Genomic DNA, 25,285 nt, shown 5'->3' with positions numbered 1-25,285 from the left:
ATCCGAATACAAGACATTTCAGAAATATGGGAATTCAAAAATTTGAAAATTCGGAAATTCGGGAATCCGAATATTACAAAATTCAGAAATTGGGGAATCCATAAATTTGAAAATTCGCAGCAAAATTCCAAAACTAAAATCCCAAGCTTTCGAAATCCCAAAGCACCGACCTTTAAAAGCGAAAAAATCCGATAATTCGAGGGCTCGAAAGTGGAAAAGAATGATTAATTCAAACTTGCCATTGTCAACCTCGTTTGCTCGCGAAAAAATTACCGCGATTGCGCGATATCGCACACCCTACTACGTAATAGTCATTTTACCTTGCATCGAGCGCGATAACCGGTGCGATTTATAGGAAATCAGTACGCATTATCGTTAAAGATTTCATACCGTGGTTAATTATAACCATCGACCGCGAGACGCGTATACACACACGCATCTGCATACCATCCACGATATACCTGATTTAGTCTAGCGCGGCACGTGAATCAAACCAGCCTTCCCGAAACTTACTTTGTTTTCCGAGCAGGTGACAATAAATATCCTCGACGGCAGAATCTTCCACTCGGAGATTTCCATTTCCTGTCCGTGATAACGTATCGCGTCGCGACACTTTGTTGCATCCAGCCATAATATTTGCATGAAAAGTCTAGTTATTAAACGGATCAAAATCGTCGTCTACCTCTGATAAACGTACCTCCGAATCAAACCTCTCGTCTATCCCCTCTGTCTTCAGCCGCATAGATAATCGAGACGACCGCATGGCCCGATTCCACGCAATTATATCGGCTTCGTGGTCGTGACGCGCGGAATCTGGTTCTCCGAGACGCGTCAACAAGGAAAACCGTACGCGCATGTATTTTCCATTGAATCACCGGCGAGTCGAAAGAACGCGTGTACGCCGGTGATTTCCTAGCCTCCGAGGGCACGCCGGAAACCAGTTTGGTCGACGACCTCCGGCAGATTCTAGACGTCCACGTTCCGCGAACTGGCCGACCAGCCGATTCTTTCTCGTTCCTCGCCTCTCATTCTTTCTCTGGGAATAGACGCACCGAAACGTGCCATGATCGGCAATTAAATCCGAACGCGATCGGAATGTCTGCGATGTACATGCACTCGGGTCATGCGATCTTCCAAGCTTCACCTTTCCATTTATTTTCACCTTTCTTAACATTTTTCCTCCTTTCTTTTTGTCTTTTCTCTTTGAAGGTGAGGACCATTTTTGGTGTCTCCGTGTGTTGTCTTCATTGCTTTCTCCTCGGTTTACTTTCTTATTTTTATTTTACTTTTTTATTTTTATTTTACTTTTTTCTCCTCCCTTCTCTCTTCTTTTCTTCATCGAAGTTTGGCTAATTGCGAGTTTGTTTCTTAAGCCTTTTTAATTTACAGGAAAGATGGAATTTTGTTTAGATAGCAATTATACTTATTTGAATAGGAATTTTCCTTGCTGTCTTATCTTTTTATTTGAGATTTTTATAATATATATAATAATCAGAATAATATATTTAAGTAAATGGTATATAACATGGCCCACTTAATTGTACATATAATCGACTATTTTTCTTAAAGATATGTCACGATCTATCTACTAAAATCTTGACATTTAGCACATTCGAACACGTGTCCTGATAAATGTACTGATAAATGATAATTGGACCAATGCGATATTTCGTTAATGCGTTGATCGACAAAAATCCTACTACACGTATTAAACGATATTTATTATTAAATTATTATTCCTGTACTTGTATATAAAAATTTAAAACACGATCTAATAATTTAAAAGATATGACACAAGAATTATTTCTATTTGAACGCGAAATGCAATTGGGTGAAATTATCGTACTCCGAAATATATATGAATAATTAGTTTACCAGCGTTCCTCTCATCCCTTCGGCTAAGTTGGTCTATTAGAATAACCAATAAAATGGCGTCTCCTTTTTCCCTACTCAGGATCGCGATATCGATACCTGCAGCATCGTCGGAGGAGTTGAAGATGGAGGGTGCGACTGCGTTTTCGCGATGCAACATGTACGATGTGAACTATACCGAAATAATGGAGCAAGGTATCAGGTCGGCAGATCCATCCTGGCCAATCAAACCGTGTCAATACGGCTGGAGCTTCAATCACACGGTGATACCGTACAAATCCATAGCTGTGGAGGTGAGTTTTTATGGGACAATTATGTTCCTCGCATACCGGGTGACTCGAAAGTCGAATTTCGATAATCGGAAAATAATCATTGCTTACTTGAACTTTCTCGTGAAAGTGCACTCTTCTCGCGTGTAATTCTCGTTGCCTAATTATATAGCACTCGAATGAAATAGATCGGAATTTCTCTGCCGAGTCCAAGTGCCATAGTTGATCGACATTTCGCCAAGTCGAAGAAATGTGATTAAATATCGGGGAAATCGGGAAATTTTTTAAATAATTCCCGATAAGGAACATTCGATGAATGTTCACAGCCTTTCGCAAAGCTGCTGATTACAAGAGTGGAGTTATTAAAAAAAAATGTCCTTGTTGATCGTAAACTTGGACGTAGGTGTAATTACTTATTGCGCCGGCTGCTTCTTGACAGAGCTCGTTTAAAGCAGAACGCAAAATTAAACTCGTTTATCCTTAACGAGAAATACGCTTGCAACGATCATGACGTATTATCTACTAATTTTGAGACGAAAGTGCAACAGGTCGAAATTTCCTGCATTGCAAATTACCTACGAAGTAATTACCCTGGAAGAGAAACCGTGCAAAACACTTAACATTTAATAAATTGAATTTAATAAATATTTAAAAAATTGGAGACTTCCGAAATTGAAAATTCGACAATAAACTAATTAACTCGCTATAATAACTGCTATTATAGCAAGACATCGAAGAACATATTTCACGAAGATAACAAACGAAAATGATACTAAATTAAATAAATCCCATTAACCTAACAGCTGTAAAATTTACTACTACTGAATTACATTCGCGACAATTGCAATTTTTATTTTACACCACAATCATCTCGACTAACTAGAAACTATAAAAAATTCTTCGAAAATTCCCATTAATTAATTCCATTTAGACTATAATTGTCCATTAGACAAAACGTGGAAGAGTGGTATAAAATTCCTGTCACCCTCGTTCTTGTCATAGTTCCCAAACTTAAAATCTCATTGAGTTTCAATTATTTCATTACCACTGCCATTATCAATAAATACTTCGAGGCTCCTCTACCACTGGAATTCCCCGACCCCGTCGCGTCCAGGAAATATGCAAACCATTCGTTCCTCCGTTCAACGTCATTCCCTTTATCCTCCGTCATCCTCGCAGCCTCGCCATATTTTTCCATCAGACGTAACTGGCTCAAGCGTAATGCATCCTCTGTTTCTGTTGCAGCTGGAATGGGTCTGCGACAACACGTTCCTCAGCTCAGCAGCCCAGTCGGCCTTCTTCGTGGGCAGCATGCTCGGGGGCTTGATATTCGGCTACATAGCTGACCATTATGGCAGAATTCCAGCGTTGATCGCGTGCAACACCGTCGGCTTCGTTGCATCTGTCGGCACCGCGTTCTGCAACAGCTTCTGGAGCTTCTGCTTGGCCAGATTGGTGGTCGGCACGTCGTTTGACAACTGCTTCAACGTGCTTTTCATCATAGGTGAGTCATTGGCAGGTTACGAGTGAGGAAAGAGATTATCGAGACGAGGAAGCGTCGATGAGAACGCTTCAGCGATTCTAGGTTGACCTCGTTCGAGAACGTCAGTGGAATCACGCGTGTGATGATAGTGACAGGTATAAAACAGTGTGCATATACACGTATAGGGATTATTTTGATTGAAATCCCACGTGTTAGTGGAATTAGTGGCGAGGTTAGGGAAATGAAAAGTGAAACACGCGAGATCTAGTTGCAATAAGACTATAGCTGTACCGTGAAAGGGTTCAAGCTTTCAGACGTGTGCACTTTGATACTCGCTTTTTCCAATTGTCTCTTCTCGCATTTTCTTTTCCCTTGCTTCAACCTCGCACATTTTCTCCTCTTCCAAACTCATCCTCAAACACGCAAGAACCTCGTCTCATGGGACCACGTACCCTTAATCTTCAAGCGTGTTCCTGGACTCACACCTTGCTGGCGAAAGACACTCTAGTATGAACATCATATAACATCACTCGATCTACATGCACACGCCACCCACGTTGAAAACTTTCATTCCCACGTGTATGTGGCTTAAGACTAAACGGATGTGGCTTTACTGTGCAGCCTCGGTTCTGGGACTAGACTGAATGACCCTAGGAAGGTCCTATAAAACTCTAGCCTAAGGTTTAAGCCTGTATCGCATCGTTGATTCCAATAAGCAGGAAAATGTACAATGTGAGACTCGATGCTGGAATTTCCGTGGGTTATCATTGAGGGAACTAGTAATTCGTGAATTTTAGAAGAAATTTGTGAAGATTAAGAAGGTTAAAAATAAGATAAATATTCTATGTATAGGGTGTCCCATTTAAACTTTCACACTCGATTATTTCCTAACCTATATATAAACAATTTCTGACTCTAGAAGAAAGGTAAATTTTGAGCAGCATTAAATGATCGAACACGACATCTAAAAAATGGAATTTTTAATGAAAAATAAAAAATCAGTTAATCATGCTAGCAATTGTTAACAGTAAAGCTAGCGACTTAGCTTTAAAGCTATATCAAGTCCAACTGAATATATTAAACGCGAATGATGATACTCGAATTGATACACCTGGAAGATAAATATAATTTATAATTCACAATTTTCTGCTTGAATAAATGTCATCGTTAATTTTGGCAAATAACAAAAATGAATCTGGAACCGGTCGTTTTCGAATCGTTTGGTAGTCTAATGAGCCTCAGGTATGTTCTCTGAAACTTATCCAAAAAGTTGCATCAGAGGAGTGTCATTGAACGCTGAAACGGAAATAACAAGAATCCTCTTCTTCTTTCTTAAAACATGCTTCTCGTGTAAAAAATAATTAAAAAATTATTTTTAAAAATTTAACACGAAGTCGTAGATTCTGTCAAAATGGCAGGAAGATTGACCGAGATAGCCGATTCTAAAATAGCAACTCCGACACTTGCATTTCAAGCAGATACAGGAACTCCTCTTGAGCGTCTTCGTTCAATAAATTTGAATATTTAGGAACAATATCGTATGCCTTTCGAAATGACTGTTCAATTAGCCACGTCGAGTCACGTTAAATATGTAGATTTTGACTCTTCAATTTTACTACCTTGATACGTCGCGAAGGCTACGAGAGATTAAACGCTTTGCGGTATTTTCACCATAGCACACTCTACACGTGGCGAATACGCTATGAGTACCATGACACGAGGAACCGTAATGAATACAAAATTTCATCGACGCGATTATTGCGAATTGTTATAAATTCTATAACGTCATGCAACGCGTGTAGGTAGGTAGAAATAAGTTGAGATTCTTCGGAACCTTGGAAACCTTGGCCGAATGAATTTTTAATTAATAGTTAATAGAGCACGATGCAATTTATCCTCGACACCTGCAAGTTGCCAGCTAAGGATTAGAGCGTTGATTTTGTGCTATATATACGTAAGCTGAAGCCTGAGTATCCATGGAAGCTTCAGCTTAAGCGTTAGAGTAACTAGGTCCATGGTAACTCGAAAATTATACATTCTATTTTTCTTAATTTTCTTTCATCTCTTATCTGCACTTGATTATTGATTCCTAAATGGTGGATTAGCTCGAAAAACTGTAATTGATCATTTGACATGCTCTGATATGAACGTAATGTGTAATTATCTGAGAGGTCAGTGTCCCTTCTTTATAACAAAATAAATAAAAATTATTTACTAATGAAAACACGTATTTTCAAGGTATTTGACAATAAAGTAGGCAAAAATCCACGATCCTCTTTGCTCGAATAAGGCACGTGATAAAGATGATGAATTTTGATTTCAGTGATCGAGTATGTTGGTCCAAAATATCGAACTCTGATGGCGAACATGTCGTTTGGGCTGTATTTCGCGACAGCCTCGAGTATTTTGCCATGGATCGCCTATTGGATCTCGGACTGGAGAATCCTCAGCATGGTCACCGCGTGCCCCATGGTGGTCGCGTTCATAGTACCATGGATCGTCCCTGAAAGTGCACGGTAATGTTCGAATTACAAAGAGACGCGATGCAATTTCTGTTGCTATTAATATCTCGATAATTAACGTATTTTAATTCTTATTCGCATAGTTTGAAATTAAGATTTATCTTAGAATCTTTTCCCTTACTAATCGGAATATCTGATCCTGGGGAAGCGTGTTAATTTGAAAAAATAAAACGGATGAAGATTGCTCGATCTTTCTGAAATCGTCTCAAGGTCGGTTTCTTTTTCTCAATGAAACGATTCGCTTTTTGCTATGCTAAGAGAATGATTAGCACGTTTGAAACGAGTTCGACGATCTTCGTCACGGATCTATTAAAACATCCGAATAAATACATCTCGGTGATATCATAGTTGATCGAGCTGAGAAATTTGCTCGATCATCGATGTTTAGGATGAGAATTATGATCGATCTCGAATTTTCCTCTACGTTTATTTTGCGTTTCGCAGATGGTATATCACTAGTGGAAGGGTGGACAAAGCGATCGAGATGTTGAAGAAATTCGCGAAAGTAAATGGCAAGGAGGTGAAGCAGGAGGTATTCGACGAATTTGAAAAAAGTTGCAGAATGCAGAACGAGAAGGATCAGTCGCATAATCAGTACACCGTCCTGCATCTCTTCAAGATGCCACGACTCAGTCGTATCACTCTCATGCTCATAGTTTACTGGTGAGTTAATTATACCTTTAATTATGAATCGAATCGACAAGTTAAAAACCTGGCCGTTTTATGTAGCAACTCTTGTCGTTTAATTCGTGCCAGCTTTGAAGAAATCGATGTTACAGGTAGCAAAAGTAAAATGCGTTCTGCTACAAAAATATTTAACTTCATCGTTCTATAATTCTTCGCAAATTCTTATTCCATAATTTCACGCGAATTTTAATTTCAGTATTATGCAATCCTATAAAAATTATAATTTTAAATTTCCGTAATTCTACGCAAATTTTTATTCCACGGTAGTATAATATTTCCAAAAATATTTTAATCCTGCAATTCTATAATTCGACAGTTCTAGAATTCTTCACAAATTTTTATTCTACAGTTCTATAATATTTTTAAAAAAATTTTGGTCCTATAGTTTTAAAATATTTCCCAAAAAATTTTACTCCTCCAATTCTATAATTCTACAGTTTAATAACTTTACAAAAAATTTTTATTTCGCGGTTCTACAGTCCTACAGAAATTCTACGATTCTACAATTGCACAAAAATTATAATTCTATAATTCTACAATTCCACAAGAATTATAATTTTACGGTTTTACAGTTCCACAAAGATTTGAATTCTACGGTCCCACGATTCTACAAACAATCGTACTTCACGATAATAAATTCTACACTTCACCATTTTACAAAAATAGCAGTTCCACAGCCTTCAGTTCCTCAGACTCGATTATACCGTTAATTAATCCTGCCGATCATATTCGTGCTACTCTATTTCTACAAAGGCGATGCTAAAATAGACGAGGATTGGCATAAATCAGATATAAATCACTGGAATAAATATTAACGAGTGTATCGAGTATATTATGTAGGTCGTTAAGTACCGTTCGTTGTGCATGAGCGCACGATTAACATCGGCAGACAGGAAAAGGTGCTCGCGAGGAATTAATAAACGTTCTCTGAGCTGAGGAACGTATCCGTGACTGGATTCTGGGCTTTTCCAGGCTGCTGATGGTGTGGGTGTTCGACGGCCACGTTTGGAACATGAAACTTTTAGACCCTGACGTTTTCATGTCCTTCTCTCTGGCCTCCCTTACCGAACTTCCGGCCGCGATTCTACTCGCCCTCTTCCTCGACAGATGGGGCAGACGATGGATGGGTTTCGCATCGATGTTCCTCTGTGGCATTTTCTCCTTTGTTGCTCTCGCCACCCCTAATGGTAAGTACTTTTCTCCTTCTTCTTTCCTCTCATTTTTTTTTTCCTTTTTTTCCTCTTTTGATCGATGACTCGTCGATCGAAATTATTCGACAAGATAGTCGAAACGTCGTGCGATGTTACAGAGGAGAGGAATATGAGCTGATGGAAAAAATATGCTGTTCTATTGATCGTCGTCGATTTAGGAATTTAAAAGCGGATTCAAACGTGCTTAAAAGAGCTTGAAAAATTGAGAAACGGAAGCTCGTTGTGGGATTATGCGGGATGTTTTTGCTGCAGATAAAATCGTGCAGATATCTATTTCGATAGAAAGTAACGGCAAATCTTGGGATTATAAAATCGCTAATTCCTCTGAATTTTACTCGAGTATCTGTGTCGATTTCTATTCAAGATTGGGAAATAAATGTCCTTTTACTGGTATCGAAACGATGTACGAAACGTTACAATTTGTGATTAAAAAATAACATCTTATCCCTCGATTTTTGATAATCGTTTCAAGTTCTATTCTCTTACTGTTAACGTCGCAGATATTTCTCTAAAAATTGAAGAATCAGAATTCTTTAATTGATTTTTCGAATATGACACGCTATACAGTGGGTGAAGAAAGTATCAGCATGTGACATGGAAATTCATCTACCCAGAAAATTTTTATTTCAATGAAACTCTGTGCACGTGTAGAGCATAATGAGTTCTACATGGAAAAATTTTTATATGGGCAAAGAATCTTTTTAAGGGAATCAAATAGACCGTCGAAGTTCCAGTACTTTCTCGTGCTCTGATCATAATCATTTTTAGAGCATATTTTGTCAAAAATAAAATGTTTCACTGCAACTTGTACTATTACAAAGAACACTGAAAATTTAATTTCTGATTGCATCTGCTCACAATGATACCTATTATAATGTACATACTCACAGACTTTCATCCAAATTAAAAAATTGAAATCAGAATCTTCTGATTAGGTGACTTTCCCTGTAATTTCCACTGCCATTACAAATCGCGAATAAATAGTTCATTTTAATATCCTCCAACAATTTCATGAACCCCATGCACCATAATAACGAGTCTAGTTAGTTTCCCATACCGTATTTCCCACACAAAAACGAGTTACTTTCGTCACGCGAGTAAAATTATACTTAACAGACCATAGTACGAATAAAATTCGAACACACTCCCAACGTTTGTATAATTTCACTGCAAATGGAATAAACATATTTGCTGAAATTAAATGCTCCTATAATGTACGATTTTCTATTATTAAATGGTGACATAAGGAGTTGAATTAAGTTGAATTACTACTATAATTACTATTCTACTTCTCTACATGGAGTCACGCTTCCCATAAATCCGAGGATAAAAGATGCCCGGAAAAACGACGATGTAGCTTTGCTTTTCCGAATTTCCTCCAGAATTCCCGCTCATTCCTGGCATCCGGATGACATCCAATTTTTAATTGGTCCAAGCTTGCATCTGGCACGTGCACCGCGCATGGAATGCAGCGTTCCCGGCATTTACATATTTCTGAACTTGTTCAAGGTCCACCAACGGTCGCCATGGCAATCGTGGCTCGTCTTGGAGTGAATATCGCGGCGAATATCGGTTTCCAATACGCTGCGGAAATGCTGCCGACCGTGGTGCGAGCCCAGGGTGTGTCTTTGATCCATATCATCGGCTACGTAGCTCATATTTTGGGACCGTACATTGTTTACTTGGTAAGCGGATCAAAATGTCTCCCGTGTCTCCGTGTTCCGAGAATCAGCAGGCTAATTAGCCTGTAATCTCGTAATTAAAATTAACCCCTTCGCTACTATGGGCGCCTATAGGCACTCAGAAATTTTGCGTTTGTGACACGGAGGACGCCTATGGGCGCTTCGAAATTTTGCATTTGTGACATATAAGACGCCTATGGGCGCTTAGAAATTTTGTGTTTGTGACATATAGGACGCCTATAGGCGCTTAGAAATTTTGCGTTTGTGACACACAGGGCATAGTTCGGCTTTCTGACGCGGAGGGTACTTGTTTTCACAAAAATGGCGCACATCGTAACTCAATTCCTGCCGCATGGTACGGCCGCTGCGTATCAAAATCTGCCGTAATCAAGGGGTTAATACTCTCTGTCAGGGAAACAAAAATTGTCGAGACGATAAAGATCGTTCGGAAAGAAATTTTAGTTTCGTGATTAACGACACTGATTTATATTTTTATCTTGGAACCGTTTTGAAATAGAAGAATATCCAAAGGATTTGGAGAATATTTGATATTCCTTGGAGTTTTGACTTTGATTATTTTCTTTAAAATAACGAGGACACTTGGAATTTAATTGCAATGGTTACGACGATTGTATTTCATTATTTAATCTTTGCTTTCGATAATAGCAAATATTTCTATTTATCTCTTGAATTGTCTGAAAATGGAACAAATGAGTTTCTTTAAATTAGCAAACAAACGGAGAATTTAATTGCAGTAGGCATTACGATCGTAGCATATTCAATTACATTAATATTCGAATTTTTAAAAGCCTTTGAATTATGCGACAAGCGAATGAATAAAACATCTGACTTTAATCTTTGATTGATTTTCTAAAGTTACGTTAAGAATATGTAATTCAATCCTGGTAGCTGCATTAATTATAGAATCTTTAATTATAATGGCAAAGTGTACAGGGAATGAAACGAGTTACAAAAGGAATATTTAAACGTTTAATCTCCATCGCGCTATGAAAGGATAAATAAAATACGTCGCCATTATGTGAAAAAAATTTGTTCGAGGGAACAGTACAAATACATAATGCAATTTCAATAGTTACAACGATTATACTGTCTTTAATTATGGTAAAAATGTGTAGGAAGCCAGCGAGAATCGCAGAAATGGTATTTAAACAGGTTCTCGATTATGTTGCGAAGGAATGAATAAAATATGTCTCTTTTTGCTCCACTTAGGCTGACGTTGACGCGGCTTTGCCTCTCGTTGTCCTCGGCTTGCTGTCCTTTGGACACGCCTTCCTGACACTCGGATTACCGGAAACGCTGAACCAGGATCTTCCAGAAACACTTCAGGAAGGTAACGACTTTGGCAAAGAGCAAAGTTTCTGGTGGGTCCCGTGTATATCCTCGTAAGTGTCAATTCTCTTTACAATTACTCTCTAACTACGTACGCAGGATGTCAAAGAAAAGAAAGGACTCGAGCATTTAAAGGCTCATAGTACTCGCCGAGATGCGAAAAAATGTCTAATTACCATACCTTCTAAGACTAATTCTATTGACGAAAAATCGGCTTCTATTATTTATCTAATTTGAACCTCTTTTCTAACCCTTCTTTAACCCTTTGTCTTACATCCTTATCTTTCAACCCCTTATTTCCTTATTCCTTTTATCCTTTCAACCAATTTTAATTCTTTATCTTGAATTTTATACCCTTTATTTTGAACCCTTTTTTAATCCAATGTCTTGAACTCTCTTTTAAATCCTTAGGTCTTGAACCCTTTTTCTGAATCCTATGCCTTGAACTTCTTTTACGGTCCTTTGTCTTGAACCCCTTTCTTAGTCCTGTGTTATGAACTTCTTCTTAAATTCTTTACCTTAAATCCTTTTTTAAATCCTATGACTTGAACTCTTTTTTCATCTTTGATCTTGAACCCTTTCTTGAATCCTATACTTTGAACTGTTTTGAAATCCTCTATTTTAAACCCTTTCTCAGTCCTGTGTTTTGAATTTCTTCTTAAATTCTTTATCTTGAATCCTTTTTTAAATCCTATGTCTTCAACTCTTTTTTAATCCTATGTCTAGAGCAATTTTTTAAATCCTGTCTTGAACGCCTTTCTCAGTTCTGTGTTTTGAACTTCTTCTTAAATCTTTTTTTTAATCTAAAGTACTTTTTTAAATCCTATGTCTTGAACCATTTTTTAAATCCTTTTATCTTGAACCCTTTTTTAAATTTAAAAATTAAATTTTTAAATGTTTTGAAATCCTGTCTTAAACCCTTTCTTTAATTCTTCGTCTCGAACCTTTCTTTTTAGCAACCTGTATACCGCGATATTCGCGTCATAAATTCGATAACAACGTTTTATTCGAACTTCACAGGAGCAAGATGCTGAAGAAGTCTTACAGAAAGAAGAAAGGCCTGTCGAATCCAGCCTTCGCTGGCAGTGTTCAAAAGATCGACTGCACTAGATTATAGCGGCTTATCGGTCGCGTGAAACTTGCCAAATCCTTTGTAAATATAGTTGTTAAACGTGCGAGTGTGATGTTAGACGTTAAGCTATCGCGAACGTGCTGAGAACTGTCGAGAGACGTAGGAAGAAGCGCGAAGCCGACGCAGTGCAGTGAAAGAGACAAGATGCGTCGAAATCCGCCATTGTACGATTGATCGATTGAAGAAAAGCGTGCTATGCTTCCCGTGCAAGCGTACAATCGATTTCGGTATTAAACGCGTGTGCTGAATCAGTGTCTTCCTGTCATCGTAGTATTTATACCGCTTCCGTTTCAAAATTAACACTAGAATTACCAAACAAATCAAAATCACTCGTCCCACAAGATTTCTGCACTTTTTCCAAAAATATCCGACTGCTTTGACAAAACCGCTCTCGATTTTCCTGCAAATTGAATTACAACTGCGTTTACGTTTTCATTTTTATTGTAGCACTTTCATCAACCCATTCACACAGATTATCGAATCTTTATCATTAAATTAAATCGTGTAGATATTTAGAAAATATTCAAAACACGATGTTTCAGTGATTCGTGAAAGCCAATTTGTTGAATTCCAATCTTCGAATTTTTCAAAATTTTAATAACGAAAATTAATTAATTAATAAAGCACTTGATTAATTCTTGATTGTTTATATCTAAAATAATTTTCTAATTTTTATTCATATATATATATACACATCACGATTACCTCATAATTCGAATTCGTGCTCTGTAATAAAACGTGGAAAGGACATTCACTCAAAAAGAATTCAAAAATATTACCAACAATTTACCATTAATATAATTAAGTACTAGGTAGTTCTAGTGTTAAAAAGGAATGGTCCATTTTTCTTTTCTATTTTCCTTTCTTTTTTTTTTTCTTCTTTTTTTCTGATCAATATCGTGGAAATTTCGACGAACAGCGAAGCAAGGAGAGATCGTAGCTTTACCCGAGTTGCTTCGCGTCCCGCGAATGACAAAGGACCGTCTTCCTCGCCTATCGTCGAGCTGTCAACTTGTCTCGTTTACTGCGAACCGTCTTTGTATCTATAGTTGACTCAGAAGTCGTGGAGGCCCGAGTCGAGAGGTTCGATCGACTCTTAAACCGAAGTACTTGCGTTCGACCAACGCGATTCTTCATCTTCCATTTCCGGACACGTCCAACGGCGCGAGATCCTCGAGATCGCGACTCGCCACGATCCTCAAACGAGATCCAAATTCTTCAGCTCCTATGTTCTCCGCTCTGCTTCAGTATTAAATCGAAGAGCACCAATAAACGCAACGGGTCGTCGACCAGTCGTGAACCATGTTCAAATGACTAGTTCCAATTAGAGTTAATTAATTCACGAATTTCCATAAACGCTCAGGTTTGAACGTTGTCTCGAGCTGATCGAAACTCCGTCGCGAACTCGGCCGTGAATAGCGAAATTTTTAATAGCCAAATTCTCCCTAAGATCTTCGCCCTAAATGCTCGATCTACGTTTGCACCGTTCAACCATGATTCTTGGCAGTTACGATCATCCGATCGTTAGTCACTCGCGTACTTATGAGACTAGTCCCCGCTTTCGGTCCCCTATTCGAGAACCAGCGATTGAAACTCGTAGTATGAACACCGATCTTACTCTTCTGTGCTGACACCTTCGATCGTTTCTCGGAGTTTAAGATCCTGCCGGATCTTCCTCGCTGCAAATTGACTTGTACATAAGTAACCGATCGATCCTGCAACGTCGCGTAGCGAGAAGGGTGCAAGAAGAATCAGTTCGATCATCGTGACACGGTGTGATCGACGATTCGATCGTTCGAGATTCGGAAATCTCGGACTAGAGAATTCACGTTTGATACGTTAATAATAACGTAATAACTTATGTGATCGTTATTTGTGAAGCTTCTAATCGTAAGACAGAGCCAGGCTAGGTGTACAGTCGTGAACGGTGATCGCCGATCATTGATGTATTTAATTATAGACATTTAGCGTTTATCTTTGTGCGGAGGGTGTCACGACGTGTGTGAGAAAATAAAGAAACAGAATTATTTCTTAGATCGTGTTTTCAGGGACCTTTGTTCCGTAAATCAGTCCCGTGAACGCGTGAGCGATGTAGAAGGATGATCGCGAATACGCGTAAACCAGGTAAACCAGGTGTGTCTCATCGATCAGTAACGTCGATCGCGTTGTTACTGCCACAACAACGTTGGACGTTGATCAATCATGCGATGTTCTACGATGATAATTTGTTACAAACATCCTTCTTTATTCTCTTTTTCTTTTTTCTCGAATCGTACGAACAGATTAGGCTCTATTTACGTTAAGTGTACATACGTTTGAGCTATAATGTGTCTAGAGACATGTCCCGCAGTTGGTACTCGATGAAGAGTTTCAACGACAACTAAAATCCCTGCGTTCTGATTAGTATTAATGATTTTTGGATGTAATACAAATGGGAGACTCTGAGAAAGAGAAGATTTTCGTGGATAGTCGTTGTTTAAAATATGTAACGCTTGTTCTGTTTATTTGGTAATGTTATTCGAACGTTATCGATCATTCTCGATTTTCCAAACGATACTTCATCGAGTATATTTTGCTTCAAAGAATTTTAGAGACACTGAAAAACGAAGTATCTGCATTCGTAATTAAATTCGTAAATTTAATTAGGTTTATTATAATTGCGATTGGAAATTAGAATTAAAATTATAAAAGCTCTTAAGATAAATGGTAACAATAAAAACTGTATAGGAACACGATTTCTAAGTTTGTTCTTGCTTCGCTCGTCACGAGGCACGATTAAAGAGTAATTACGATTACTTAGAGATAAGAGATAAGAGTAAAAAATTAGCGCAAGAATACAGAAATGACAGGTAAGATTTTCGCGTAGAAAAATCGTCAGGCTAGTCCTAGCATAATGGTACTTTCAACCTGATTCTTCATCCGTTTCCCTTCTTCTCTCGTGTTTTAATCGAGTTCGCGATTGAAAAATTCAATCGCTATTGTTCGCATGAGTGATAATGCGGATGCCCATCGTATTGCGACTTCTTGTAACACGGTAACGACCAGAAATTTTGGTCCCTTCCGAATTCCTCGCCTTGTTTGATCGTCTGAGGAAGGTTCTGGCCCAAAGTTTCCGGAAGGAACAAAACGAATGTGGCGCCAATGAAAGATAAGATGCTGATGATCAGCATTGGAAATTCCTCCCAAATTGCGGCCTAATCAGACAAATTTCAATCATTTAAACGTGCATTTTAGATTGTCAGGTTGCTTTAGATTATTTTAGATTAGTTGGACGTGTCACAGAAAGCTTCCTAATATTAGAACTAAATTTTTGTACATATAGATAATAATAATTAGAATGCTATGGATGGAAATAATCATGTTCCTATCTGAATAAAAGTCTACGTTAATTATGTCAAAATTATTTATACATTTTACGTATTAAATATATTTTTATCTAAAAAATATTTATAGCTTCTAGTGAAATGAAATTGTTAATTAATAGCTATCTATTTTACGATATTTAGGTACACGTTACGGGTCAGCAATATCAGTGTTAGTAAAGTATTTTTGTTAAGTATTTAAAACGACGATTGGGAAGATTTATTTACCGAATCGGTGATGTACGACGCCAGAGTGTGTGCGATTATTCCAAAAATGTGAATCAAAGACACACCCTGCGACCTAACTGGAGTTGGCAGTAGTTCTGCTGCATACTGAAGACCTACGTTGGCCGCCATGTTTAAACAGAACCGCGACATCACTGACATCGCTAATTTAGCCATCACTGAACAGAAAAATAAGAAACAACATTACCTCCATATACCAAAATTGTTTAAAACTGGATTAAAAATTACGATACACATTCCGACAATCAGTTCCCCAATCTATGCTAATATCAAACTTAAACTTCCCCGAATACGACAAAAGAAAAACATATCCAATTGACAATTATTGTTACATAATTCTATAAATTTGACTTTGGAATCCAATCTTTTCACGTACATACACAGATTTCCATTTGGATCAAGATCGATGTTATTAAATCGTTACAAATTTCTACTCGTGTCTCTGCAATAGGACTTCGATTAATCGGCTTAATTGCTAAACAGAACTCGGATGAATCCAGACCTCGATGAATTGAACGCTCTGTCGTAGCAATCTTCTCGAGACATACAATGAGATATATCTTACAATGAGATATACTCCCCGCCAGTAATCTTAAGATTCTAAACAGATAAGATAATTCGAAACCTGGTTAATCCGAGTTGTTCCATAATCTATTACTTTCAAAGCTTCTTTTGCTACTTCAAACATTCCTTCCCCATCTTTATTCTAATTTAGCTTCCGGTAACCCTCGATTACATACATCATTCGTCACTAAACCATTGCTGTCGCGATATTCTAATTGTATTAATTCCTTAATCGAACAGAGATGCATATTTACTAGAACTGAAGAGCAATTCGGCGATGCTGAGGATGCAGGTGAGCGACAGGGTGAGGAACCCACAGACCCTGCGACCCCATCGATCGAGCACCAGGGCGAGCAGGAACCCGGCCGGAAGTTCCGTGGAGCAGGCCAACGAGAACGACACGAAGACCGAGCTCTGGATAAGTTTCAGCGAGTACACGTGGCCATCGAACGAGATCACGGTGAGAGACCTGTAAGATGACACCGGTTATTCGTCTAGTTCCCTCCGGATCGTTTCTTATACTTTCCAGAATAGCACCAGGAGAATGGTGTTCTTGGCTAGCCGGGGCGATCTGAACAGGTCGATCACCGTTGCTGTTTCCTGCACAGCGTCCGACGACTCCAGATTGCTCTGCAATAATTAATTCGCGAGAGTAACGGGGTGTGTGAATCACGCTGGTGATCCGGAATAGGCGTAAGTTGTTGGATGTCGAGGAGAACTGTGAATTTTTGTAATTTTGTAAGAGGTTCAATGAATGGGATTTATTTGCGAATTTAGGAATAGAGATAGCGATGATAATTAAAATTAACATATTAACGTGGATTTTGAAATTATTACTTAAAAACTGCGCGATTTATGATCGTTTCAATTTTGCAGAGAAGTGGGGGGTAAAGAATGCAGAACGTCGTGAAAAAGTTTCAAACAGCATACAAAAAATATTTAAGAAATATTCCGAATATTCAATGGTTAACATTAATTAAAATATTGGTAATATTTAGATACTAAAATTAGAAATTGCGGAATTTCTAATTGCTCTAATCTTGAAGAAGTCAGAGAAGAACAAGGAATGCAAAGAGTCGTAAAGCAACAGCATGGAAAATATCAAAAAAATATTTCGAATATTTGATATTCAATATGCAAATATTTAAAAAATTTGTCTCGAGGAAAAATAAAATATTTATGAAACAAATTTTTAAGAAACATGCTCGAGATTTCTAAAAATTCTGTGCTCGCGTCTCTATCTGTACCTACCCTCTGATCTACATACAAACAGCAACAACAAAATCACGTCGTAGAGGTATATACAACACGAAGCAATAAAACGTGCAAACAACTGGAAGAAGGAAAACCAAATTTTGTTACAGAGGCATAGTCGATCACGCCGTGTCCAATATGGCGGATCAACCGAGCGATTTCACACGATCTCGTAAAATTCTATTTGAACTTACGACGAATGCATCGTAAATACGCAAGTCCGGATTCTTGCGATTGATCCTGGCAATTCTTCGGAGCTTCTCCACAACCTTGTCCGTCATCCCATTGGAAACGTACCACCTTGCAATGGCAAATATTCATCGTGTGACATGCAAATTTGCCTCATTTCCAAGCGGAAGTGTACGGCCGATTAAGCGTTTGCTTACCGAGCACTCTCCGGCAGTATCCATGGCGTGATGGCGACTGATAAGAGCGGTATGGCTGTGACGTAAGCGAAATACCTCCAGTTCGAGATATAGTACGCTATCCATGGTAAAATCGTGCTGGCCACCGCGAAATATACCCCGAACGCGACGTTGACTACCAAAGTGCGTTTAGACACTGCCATGTACTCCAATACTGTGAACCAGCGGAAAAATAATTAGCAACCGATAGAATATAGACAGACATTATTGAAAAAGTAACCAGATACTCCAAGTCAATTGTTATCATTCGCATCACCACGTCGGAGGACCGAAGACTCATCGAACGAAGCTGATTACTATTAATCCAAAGCAATTGAACAATCCGACGATTAAAGGCCAAGCTTTATAAAATTGTATTACGAGCACGATTTAATTCAGATTTCCACCAATAAATATTCATCCACGCGATTTATTTCTGAGGGCTACTTAAGAGCTAGACTCTCGTCACGATCGATCATGATCGATCACTGTCAATCAACGATTAACGGAGGTCGTCGAGGAAATTAGCTTGAAATTGCTGTCTAGGTAAAAATAACCTATGATATTCTGAATCCAGCGTGCGATTTCCACGGTTCATTATCTCGAATGCAACGAAAATATCGGCTTAAATATTTTAGACCCTCTCGGTCTGCGAATTCTACGCGAGCTCACCGATGATTAGGGGAATGTTGATGCAATTGTCGAACGCGATCCCGGTGAGAAACCTGCAGATAGCGAAGGACCAGAAACTATTGGCACTGGCAGTGGCTATGGAGCTGAAAAGGGCGATGGTGTTGCAGAACATGAGAGCTGGGATGCGACCCTTGTGATCCGCGATCCAGCCGACGAGGAATCCGCCGACGATGGAGCCGCAGAAGAAGATGGCCTGCGCCGATGATATCAGGTATTCTCGGTCGCATACCCAATCTAGCTAATTATCAAGGGCTAAGAGTTAGTCAGTGATAAGGTTTTAGTTGCTCGTTTGGTAATTTTAGTCATTAGCAAATAATCATCTAGGTCTAACTATTAGTCAGTGTGAAAATTGTATTATTTGTTAATTACCTCTTCCTTAATGCTGGTCATTAACAAATAATCCTCGAGAGTTAAGAATTAATCGGTGGGAGAGTATGATTATTTATTAATTACTTATTTCTCAATGCTGGTAATTAATAAATAAATTTCGAGAGCTAGGAATTAGTCACTGAGGGGGTATGATTATTTCTTAGTTATTTGTTAATATTATTGTTAGTAAATATTAATATTACGTAAGATTATTATTTATTTATTTATATTCTACGGATTACTCTCCCTTTCTTAAACATATCTCGCGAATTGACAAGTAGTTTTCTAATATTAATAATAATTAAACAATTATTACATACGATAGCTTTTCTCGAAATTCCTCCAATTTAAAATTTTAACTTCGTGCAAAGACTTAAAGAATTTTGTCATTTTTGTCATTAAAGATTTAATGTCACGAGTGAATCCAAATTTTGATTAAATTATTTCTCAACTTCGGAATACCTGCTTCAAAATGTTAACACTCGTTTCGTATCGTTAAATCATAGGTTATCGCAGAAATTTGAATTATTTCACTCACTTCCAGAATCTTGGATTTTATCTCGCACTTCCAAGTATTAATCATCCTTACGGAATACAAATTCAGATTAACGACGAATAAACAATTCGAGCCAGACACAGACGTACGTTCACCTATGACCCAGCGATACCAAATCTACATAAGTTACATAAGTTACGTGAGTTACATAAGTCACGAGCGTAAAATCAATTGTGAGAGCATAAAAATTGTAAATTTCGAATTATGACGAAAAGTACAAAGTACCTATCGCGATAATACTTATCGTATTGGGTGGCCGAAGCAAACAAAGCAAATCTCTCGACTCGAGAAATGTGATATAAGCATAAAAAGACACTCGGAAGGTACTTCACCTCAGTTCCTATACTGGGATACGGAATCTGCGTGAAATTGTATTCCCATCGAGTACATTCCACCGTTTTGTTCGTCTGGAACTCGAACGAGCGTAGATCCTTCCCGCTCTTCAGCATCTCCGCGAAGTTCAAGTCCTTCCGGTGACACTGGTCGTAATAAGGGTAGTCGTTCGTTCGTGGAATCGCTATTCGAACCCTAAACACCGAGCGAAAAATCGACGATTCGATCAGTGGAACAAAAACGATAGAAACTCGAGGAAAAATAATCCTAGAATTATAAAATACTATCCAATAACCTAGAAACTTCTACTACTCGTCTGAACCCTCCATTTTAGCTTATCTCTCGTTTCCATCGTGCAGAAATTCACGCACTTGCTGACAAGAGATAAGAAACAAAACAATGATTCGCGAATTCTTTACATTCTGTATTTTCTAAGAGTCATGTATTAAAATAAAATGTAATATATAATATTTAATCTATTTTCTATATTATATATTCATTCTATTAAAATAACACCGGTTTGTATACACTATAGCAACTAGCATGACAACAAATCGAACTCGTCAAGTATTCTAATACACGAAAAATATTGCACAAATATTGTACACATCCTTTCGCAATTTTTAGCGAGAAGGGAATATAACTAATAAATATGTAGAGTATAATTAAAATTAAATACTCGTTTTTATACAATTTTACAATTTTTCATCTACCTCGGAGGATAAAGAATACACGATTACTCTGTGCCTTCACCTTTACCGGTAATTACACATACCTTTCTTCCCGAGTGAGATTCGTGTTCACCAGCTCGTCTACCAAGCACCAGTGTTCGATCGGGATAATAGTGATGAAGAATTGCGAGAAGTACAAGAAGGCGTAGGTGATGCCATAAGGCAACAACGACAGCAGTAGCAGCCACTGGTACCTGCCGTAATCCCCGACATAGGGCAGAACGTCGTCAAAGTCTTCCAGTTTCGGCCTCAACCTTGTCGATTCGTTAGGTCCAATAGAATTGCTCGAAATCTTCGAGTCCTTCATCTCGCTGAAACAACCCGAGTCGGTTTCCATCACAACCAAACGATCACCTTCGCGCGAGTATATGTACGCACAACTCGATCACCGGGGACGGAAAAGAGGACACTGACGAACAGAGACGATGTTCGGGAATTAAAATGCTCGGAAAGCAAGCCGACGATGTGGCAATTCCACCGATTAGCGCGATAAACAATCCCCACTGGAAGCTGGCCAAGCGATTAGTCAAAGATCTCGATCCTTACCAGCCGTTCATGCTGCTTCCGTGCCTCCAGCAGAGTGGTCGCGGGAGCAAGGAAGATCGAGGATCGACGGTTGCTGAGCCGCGAGTGGCGATCGAAAGACGTCGAAAAACGAACTGAAACAGTGGCCAAAGCCCGGTGTTCGCCTCGTTTTCGATTCGGTTAAACGGTAAATTGAGTGTAAGTGTTTGTTCCAGTGCCGGGCAATTATTGTGCCGGGAAGTCAAGTGGATCGAGTGACACGCGACTCTGTCAAAATTGAATTGCAAACGAGACGCGTCAGCGATCGCGCGGAATGATTATAAAAGCGGCTGATTCAATGTAATTGTACTTACGGCTGTCTAGAGAAAGTTTAGTGGGAGAAATGGCGCGGAGACATTGGTTGAGGAATCAGATAGGACATTGGTGCCGGGATTGCTATCGGAATTGATGTCGGAATTGGTGTCTGAATTGGTGTTGGTATGTTTGAGGACTTTGGATACAAGGATTGCATGAATCATAATTTTTTGTAGTTGGAATTCATTTTAGCTTTGTAATTTAGTTTGGGATTTACTGGAATTTGGTTTTTAATTGTAATGTGCGAAAGAAAGGGTTGCCCTTGGAATTGATGATAGTTTGGTGATTTAGTTTGGAATTCATCGAAATTAATTTCTTATTTCTCAAGTGGAAGATGTGATAGTTTTGTGATTTAGTTTGGGGTTTACTGGAATTTGGTTTTCATTTGTAAAATGAAAAAGAAAGGGTTTTCTTTCTTGGATATAAATTTGGATACCCTGCATGTCTTCGTGGATGATTTGAATAAACATTTGGTTAAATGGATTACACGGTTTGATTTCAGTTTTGATTTCAACGCTACACTTTATAATTCGACAAAGTAGAAATTTGGGAAATTTGGGAATAAAAAATAAAACTGGTTAATTAACTATTCAAAAATTCAAACTCCGATGATTTTGGATCAAATGTTTCTGTTAACTTTAGTACTACCGAAGTGATCAACGTAACAGCTTTATCAAAAATATTCAGCTATTCTTAGAGGAATATTATTATATAATATTATTATATTATTAAAATATTATTAAAATATAATATAATAATATTAATAACGTTATTCAAAACAGAAACGTAATTATATGTACCTAATCATTCTCACAACAAGACTTTAATTATTCTCATCTATGTACACTATATTTAGGTACTCATATGGGTCACTGGCTCTAGTGATAAAAATATTCGAGACTCCTGAGATAATTTGAAGTACACGTAGTGATTGAAAGTTGACCGATTAGTCAATAAATTTGGATGATCAATTTATTTTTAAATCGCACGTGGATCTGCGATTCGTATTATTGCACGAAAGAAACGAATGGAAATGTTTAAGAAGAAAGTCTCTTTGGGGACATGGATGTCGATTAGAATAACTAATGCAATACTACCACGGGCATGAAAATGATCGAATACCCGAAATAACTGACCTGTTTGGAAAATAAGGCAACGAGAGATTTGCGTGCTTCAAAGCCATGGCGAATTCGCGTGTGTGCGTGTATATGCGTGTGTGCGTGTATATGCATGTGTGTATGCGTGTATATATCTAGATAAAAGCACTTCTTCCTTAAATACGATGATAAACGAATTAGTTTCAGGGTTCATCCTTGACCATGCGAAGATAAATTTCACGCAATGGGAAAAAAAATTTTATGGGAGATCTTGATATTATCTTAATACCTTACAAACACTCGATAACATACTCTGTTTACTGTCAAGTGATATCACTGCTGTTTAATCTATAAAATACGTTACATAGTATAGGGGGATTAACTCCTTACATAATGACAATTTTCATTGTTTCTCTTTTTTCATGGAATTCAAAAATCAAGAATCAGAATCATTATTACAAGCATGGAAACGATTCGATGATAAATAATTTACAACCTAAATTTGAGACCTACAAATTAAATTGAAATTAAAAATTGATTAAAGAATTTTCATGCTCAGATTGACTAAAAAATTTAATATTCCGCGGACTGGAAACAGTGGAATACTCCCATTCAAAGGATGAAATTTACGAGAAAAATTTTTTTGCAATAGTGGTTCGATACGAAAGAAGACATCATAGAAGAAATTATTAATTTTTTAATTAAAATGATAAGAGTAACATTTTCCTAAAATATCCAATCCCTTATAAAATATTCCACTACTTCCACTTTTTAAAAAAACCCCTGCACAATTCCCTTAATTTTATTTTTTAAAATTTCGTAATTTAAATTGAAGGTTTGTCTTGAATATGTAAAAATTCTCCCAAAATTGTATTCTTCGATAAAAATATTTAACGAAATATATACCGATTATATACTTGGATAAAAATGATATACTTTCGAGTCTTTCGATACTTTGACCGACGATTACTCTGTCATCGTTGACTCTCTATTTTGATTCCATATCGAGGCTAATCCTCGCCGAATTTTCTCACCAAACGTCAACAAAAGCAACGAAATTCGTGTTTAGGAGAAAGTATGTAAACAGAAAGATTTGAAGTCTTACGTGTCGTTAGATTGCTCGATAATTCACTCTAGCCTAGCAGTCTCCAAACTGACCACTCCCTGGATCTTCGTCCTTCGCGATACGCGATTTTCCAGTGACCACGATCGATTAAACTCGATCAGATCCACCAGCGTCACCGGCAGCACGATTCTACGATTATGTCAACAAGAATTTACGTAATCAGCAATTGAAAATTTCCATAATCGAACCATCTTCCTCGTTGCACTGGGTCGTATTAAAACGCGTCTTCGCTTCCTCGTGCCGATATTTATCGACCAACTTCTAATCCACGAGATCCAACCGACTCAAATCTCTCGAGCCTCTTATCGAAATTTATCGTAGTATTTTTACACAGAATTTTTCCGCATGATTTTTCCGCACGATTTTTCCACACAATTTTTCCACGCGATTTTTCCGCCACTGCAACGGTGTGATAAAAATAAAAATTGATTCACGTGCTTTAATTCGAGAAAGAAGTAATATCAGGATTAAACACGTGATCGGTAATAATCAGTATCGCAGAAAAGGTGGAGTCGATGGTAAAAAGGAAAGCTCAGTGTGCTTTCTGCCGAGGAAGAGACGATATCGACGGTTAAAAGAACGATCGTCACGATTTTCCTCGAAGATGGATCGAAATCGGTAGTAAAACGATCTTCGCAATTTCGTTCGAGGAAGAAGAGAAATCTTTGGTCAAACGGTCGTCATAATTTCTGTCGAAGGTGAACTGGGAGTCTCTGGTTGAACAGACGATTAACACATTTTCTTCCAAACGAATGGAACCGGTAACACAAAGATCGGCGTAGTTTCTTCCGAAGAATCGCTGCAATTTTTAGTCAAACAGTTTTCTTCAAATGGTTGAAGGTAGAAGCACGAGAAACGATCATCGCAGCTTGTCTCGAACCATAAGTGGAAGCTTTAATAAAATGTTTCGCATGAGATCGATAGTGCAACAAACAATCGTCAACGTTTTCGCCCAGAAAGAACTCCAATCAAATGTTTTTCTCCAAAGTGGAAGAATCAGTGACACAACAAACGATCGACGTTGTTTTCCTGGAAGAACAGGTCAAATCTCAAATCAAATGTTTCCCTTGGAAGACAAATATAAAACTGTTTTCCTCCAAGGTAGCAGAATCGGTAACACAATGAAAGATCGGCGGAATTTCCTTCCAAAAGGAACTCGTAGATGTCTCTTATCAAACGAACGATCGACGCTATTTTCCTTGAACTCGGAGAACTCTGATCTGATATCAAACGCTTTCTTCTGAATTGATAGAATCGGTAGCACAATGGACGATCGTCGCAGATTCTTTTGTAGAAAAACTCAAGTCTATCATTATTCTTAATTCTCCAAATTCTTAAAACCGGTAGCACAAGGAACAATAGTCACACTTTTCTTCCAAAAACAACTCGAATCGGATATTTTTCTTCCAAATTTTCAAAATCGATAGCACACCAAACGATCGTCGTAATTTCTTTCCAAGGAA

The 25,285-nt window shown here is 38.0% G+C and overlaps 2 protein-coding genes across 6 annotated transcripts in view; one reads left to right on the top strand and one right to left on the bottom strand.

The window, feature by feature from the left end:
* LOC108548539 (carcinine transporter) overlaps positions 1-12,671 on the top strand; it is a 63,133-nt gene extending 50,462 nt beyond the window's left edge. For both annotated transcript variants that reach the window (XM_017901546.1, XM_017901545.1), the window contains exons 3-10: positions 1,955-2,165; positions 3,387-3,645; positions 5,948-6,140; positions 6,591-6,809; positions 7,806-8,020; positions 9,554-9,729; positions 10,957-11,129; positions 12,097-12,671. In XM_017901546.1, the coding sequence (XP_017757035.1) occupies positions 1,955-2,165; positions 3,387-3,645; positions 5,948-6,140; positions 6,591-6,809; positions 7,806-8,020; positions 9,554-9,729; positions 10,957-11,129; positions 12,097-12,193 (1,543 nt within the window). In that variant the 3' untranslated portion in view covers positions 12,194-12,671. The remainder of the gene's footprint in view (positions 1-1,954; positions 2,166-3,386; positions 3,646-5,947; positions 6,141-6,590; positions 6,810-7,805; positions 8,021-9,553; positions 9,730-10,956; positions 11,130-12,096) is intronic.
* A 414-nt stretch (positions 12,672-13,085) lies between these two features.
* Positions 13,086-24,114, bottom strand: LOC108548540 (carcinine transporter). Of its 4 annotated transcripts, none has more exons than XM_017901548.1 (11): positions 23,802-24,114; positions 21,267-21,512; positions 20,765-21,031; positions 19,989-20,184; positions 18,711-18,969; positions 18,021-18,213; positions 17,829-17,934; positions 16,907-17,010; positions 16,635-16,849; positions 15,799-15,974; positions 13,086-15,402 (listed from the first exon to the last, which is right to left on the bottom strand). In XM_017901548.1, the coding sequence occupies exons 2-11, from the start codon at positions 21,275-21,277 to the stop codon at positions 15,184-15,186; spliced, it is 1,746 nt and encodes a 581-aa protein (XP_017757037.1). In that variant the 5' UTR covers positions 21,278-21,512; positions 23,802-24,114; the 3' UTR covers positions 13,086-15,183. The 4 variants fall into 4 exon arrangements, with proteins under 4 accessions (XP_017757037.1, XP_017757038.1, XP_017757039.1 ...); XM_017901549.1 differs by lacking the exon at positions 23,802-24,114 and adding an exon at positions 21,599-21,889; XM_017901550.1 differs by lacking the exon at positions 21,267-21,512.
* Positions 24,115-25,285: the final 1,171 nt, after the last annotated feature.

The sequence above is a fragment of the Eufriesea mexicana genome, unplaced genomic scaffold (genome assembly GCF_001483705.2).
Source record: "Eufriesea mexicana isolate 0111107269 unplaced genomic scaffold, ASM148370v2 scaffold1643, whole genome shotgun sequence".
Taxonomy (NCBI): Eukaryota; Metazoa; Arthropoda; class Insecta; order Hymenoptera; family Apidae; genus Eufriesea; species Eufriesea mexicana.
This window is presented reverse-complemented; position numbering and strand designations above follow the sequence as displayed.

What these genes read in the sequence shown, in the direction of transcription:
- LOC108548540 (XM_017901548.1), bottom strand. An exon ending in CAACATTCCCCTAATCATCG is followed by an intron (nt 18,214 to 18,710) that starts GTGAGCTCGCGT and finishes GCTGGTTCACAG; the next exon opens with TATTGGAGTACATGGCAGTG. An exon ending in ATACTGCCGGAGAGTGCTCG is followed by an intron (nt 17,935 to 18,020) that starts GTAAGCAAACGC and finishes TGCCATTGCAAG; the next exon opens with GTGGTACGTTTCCAATGGGA.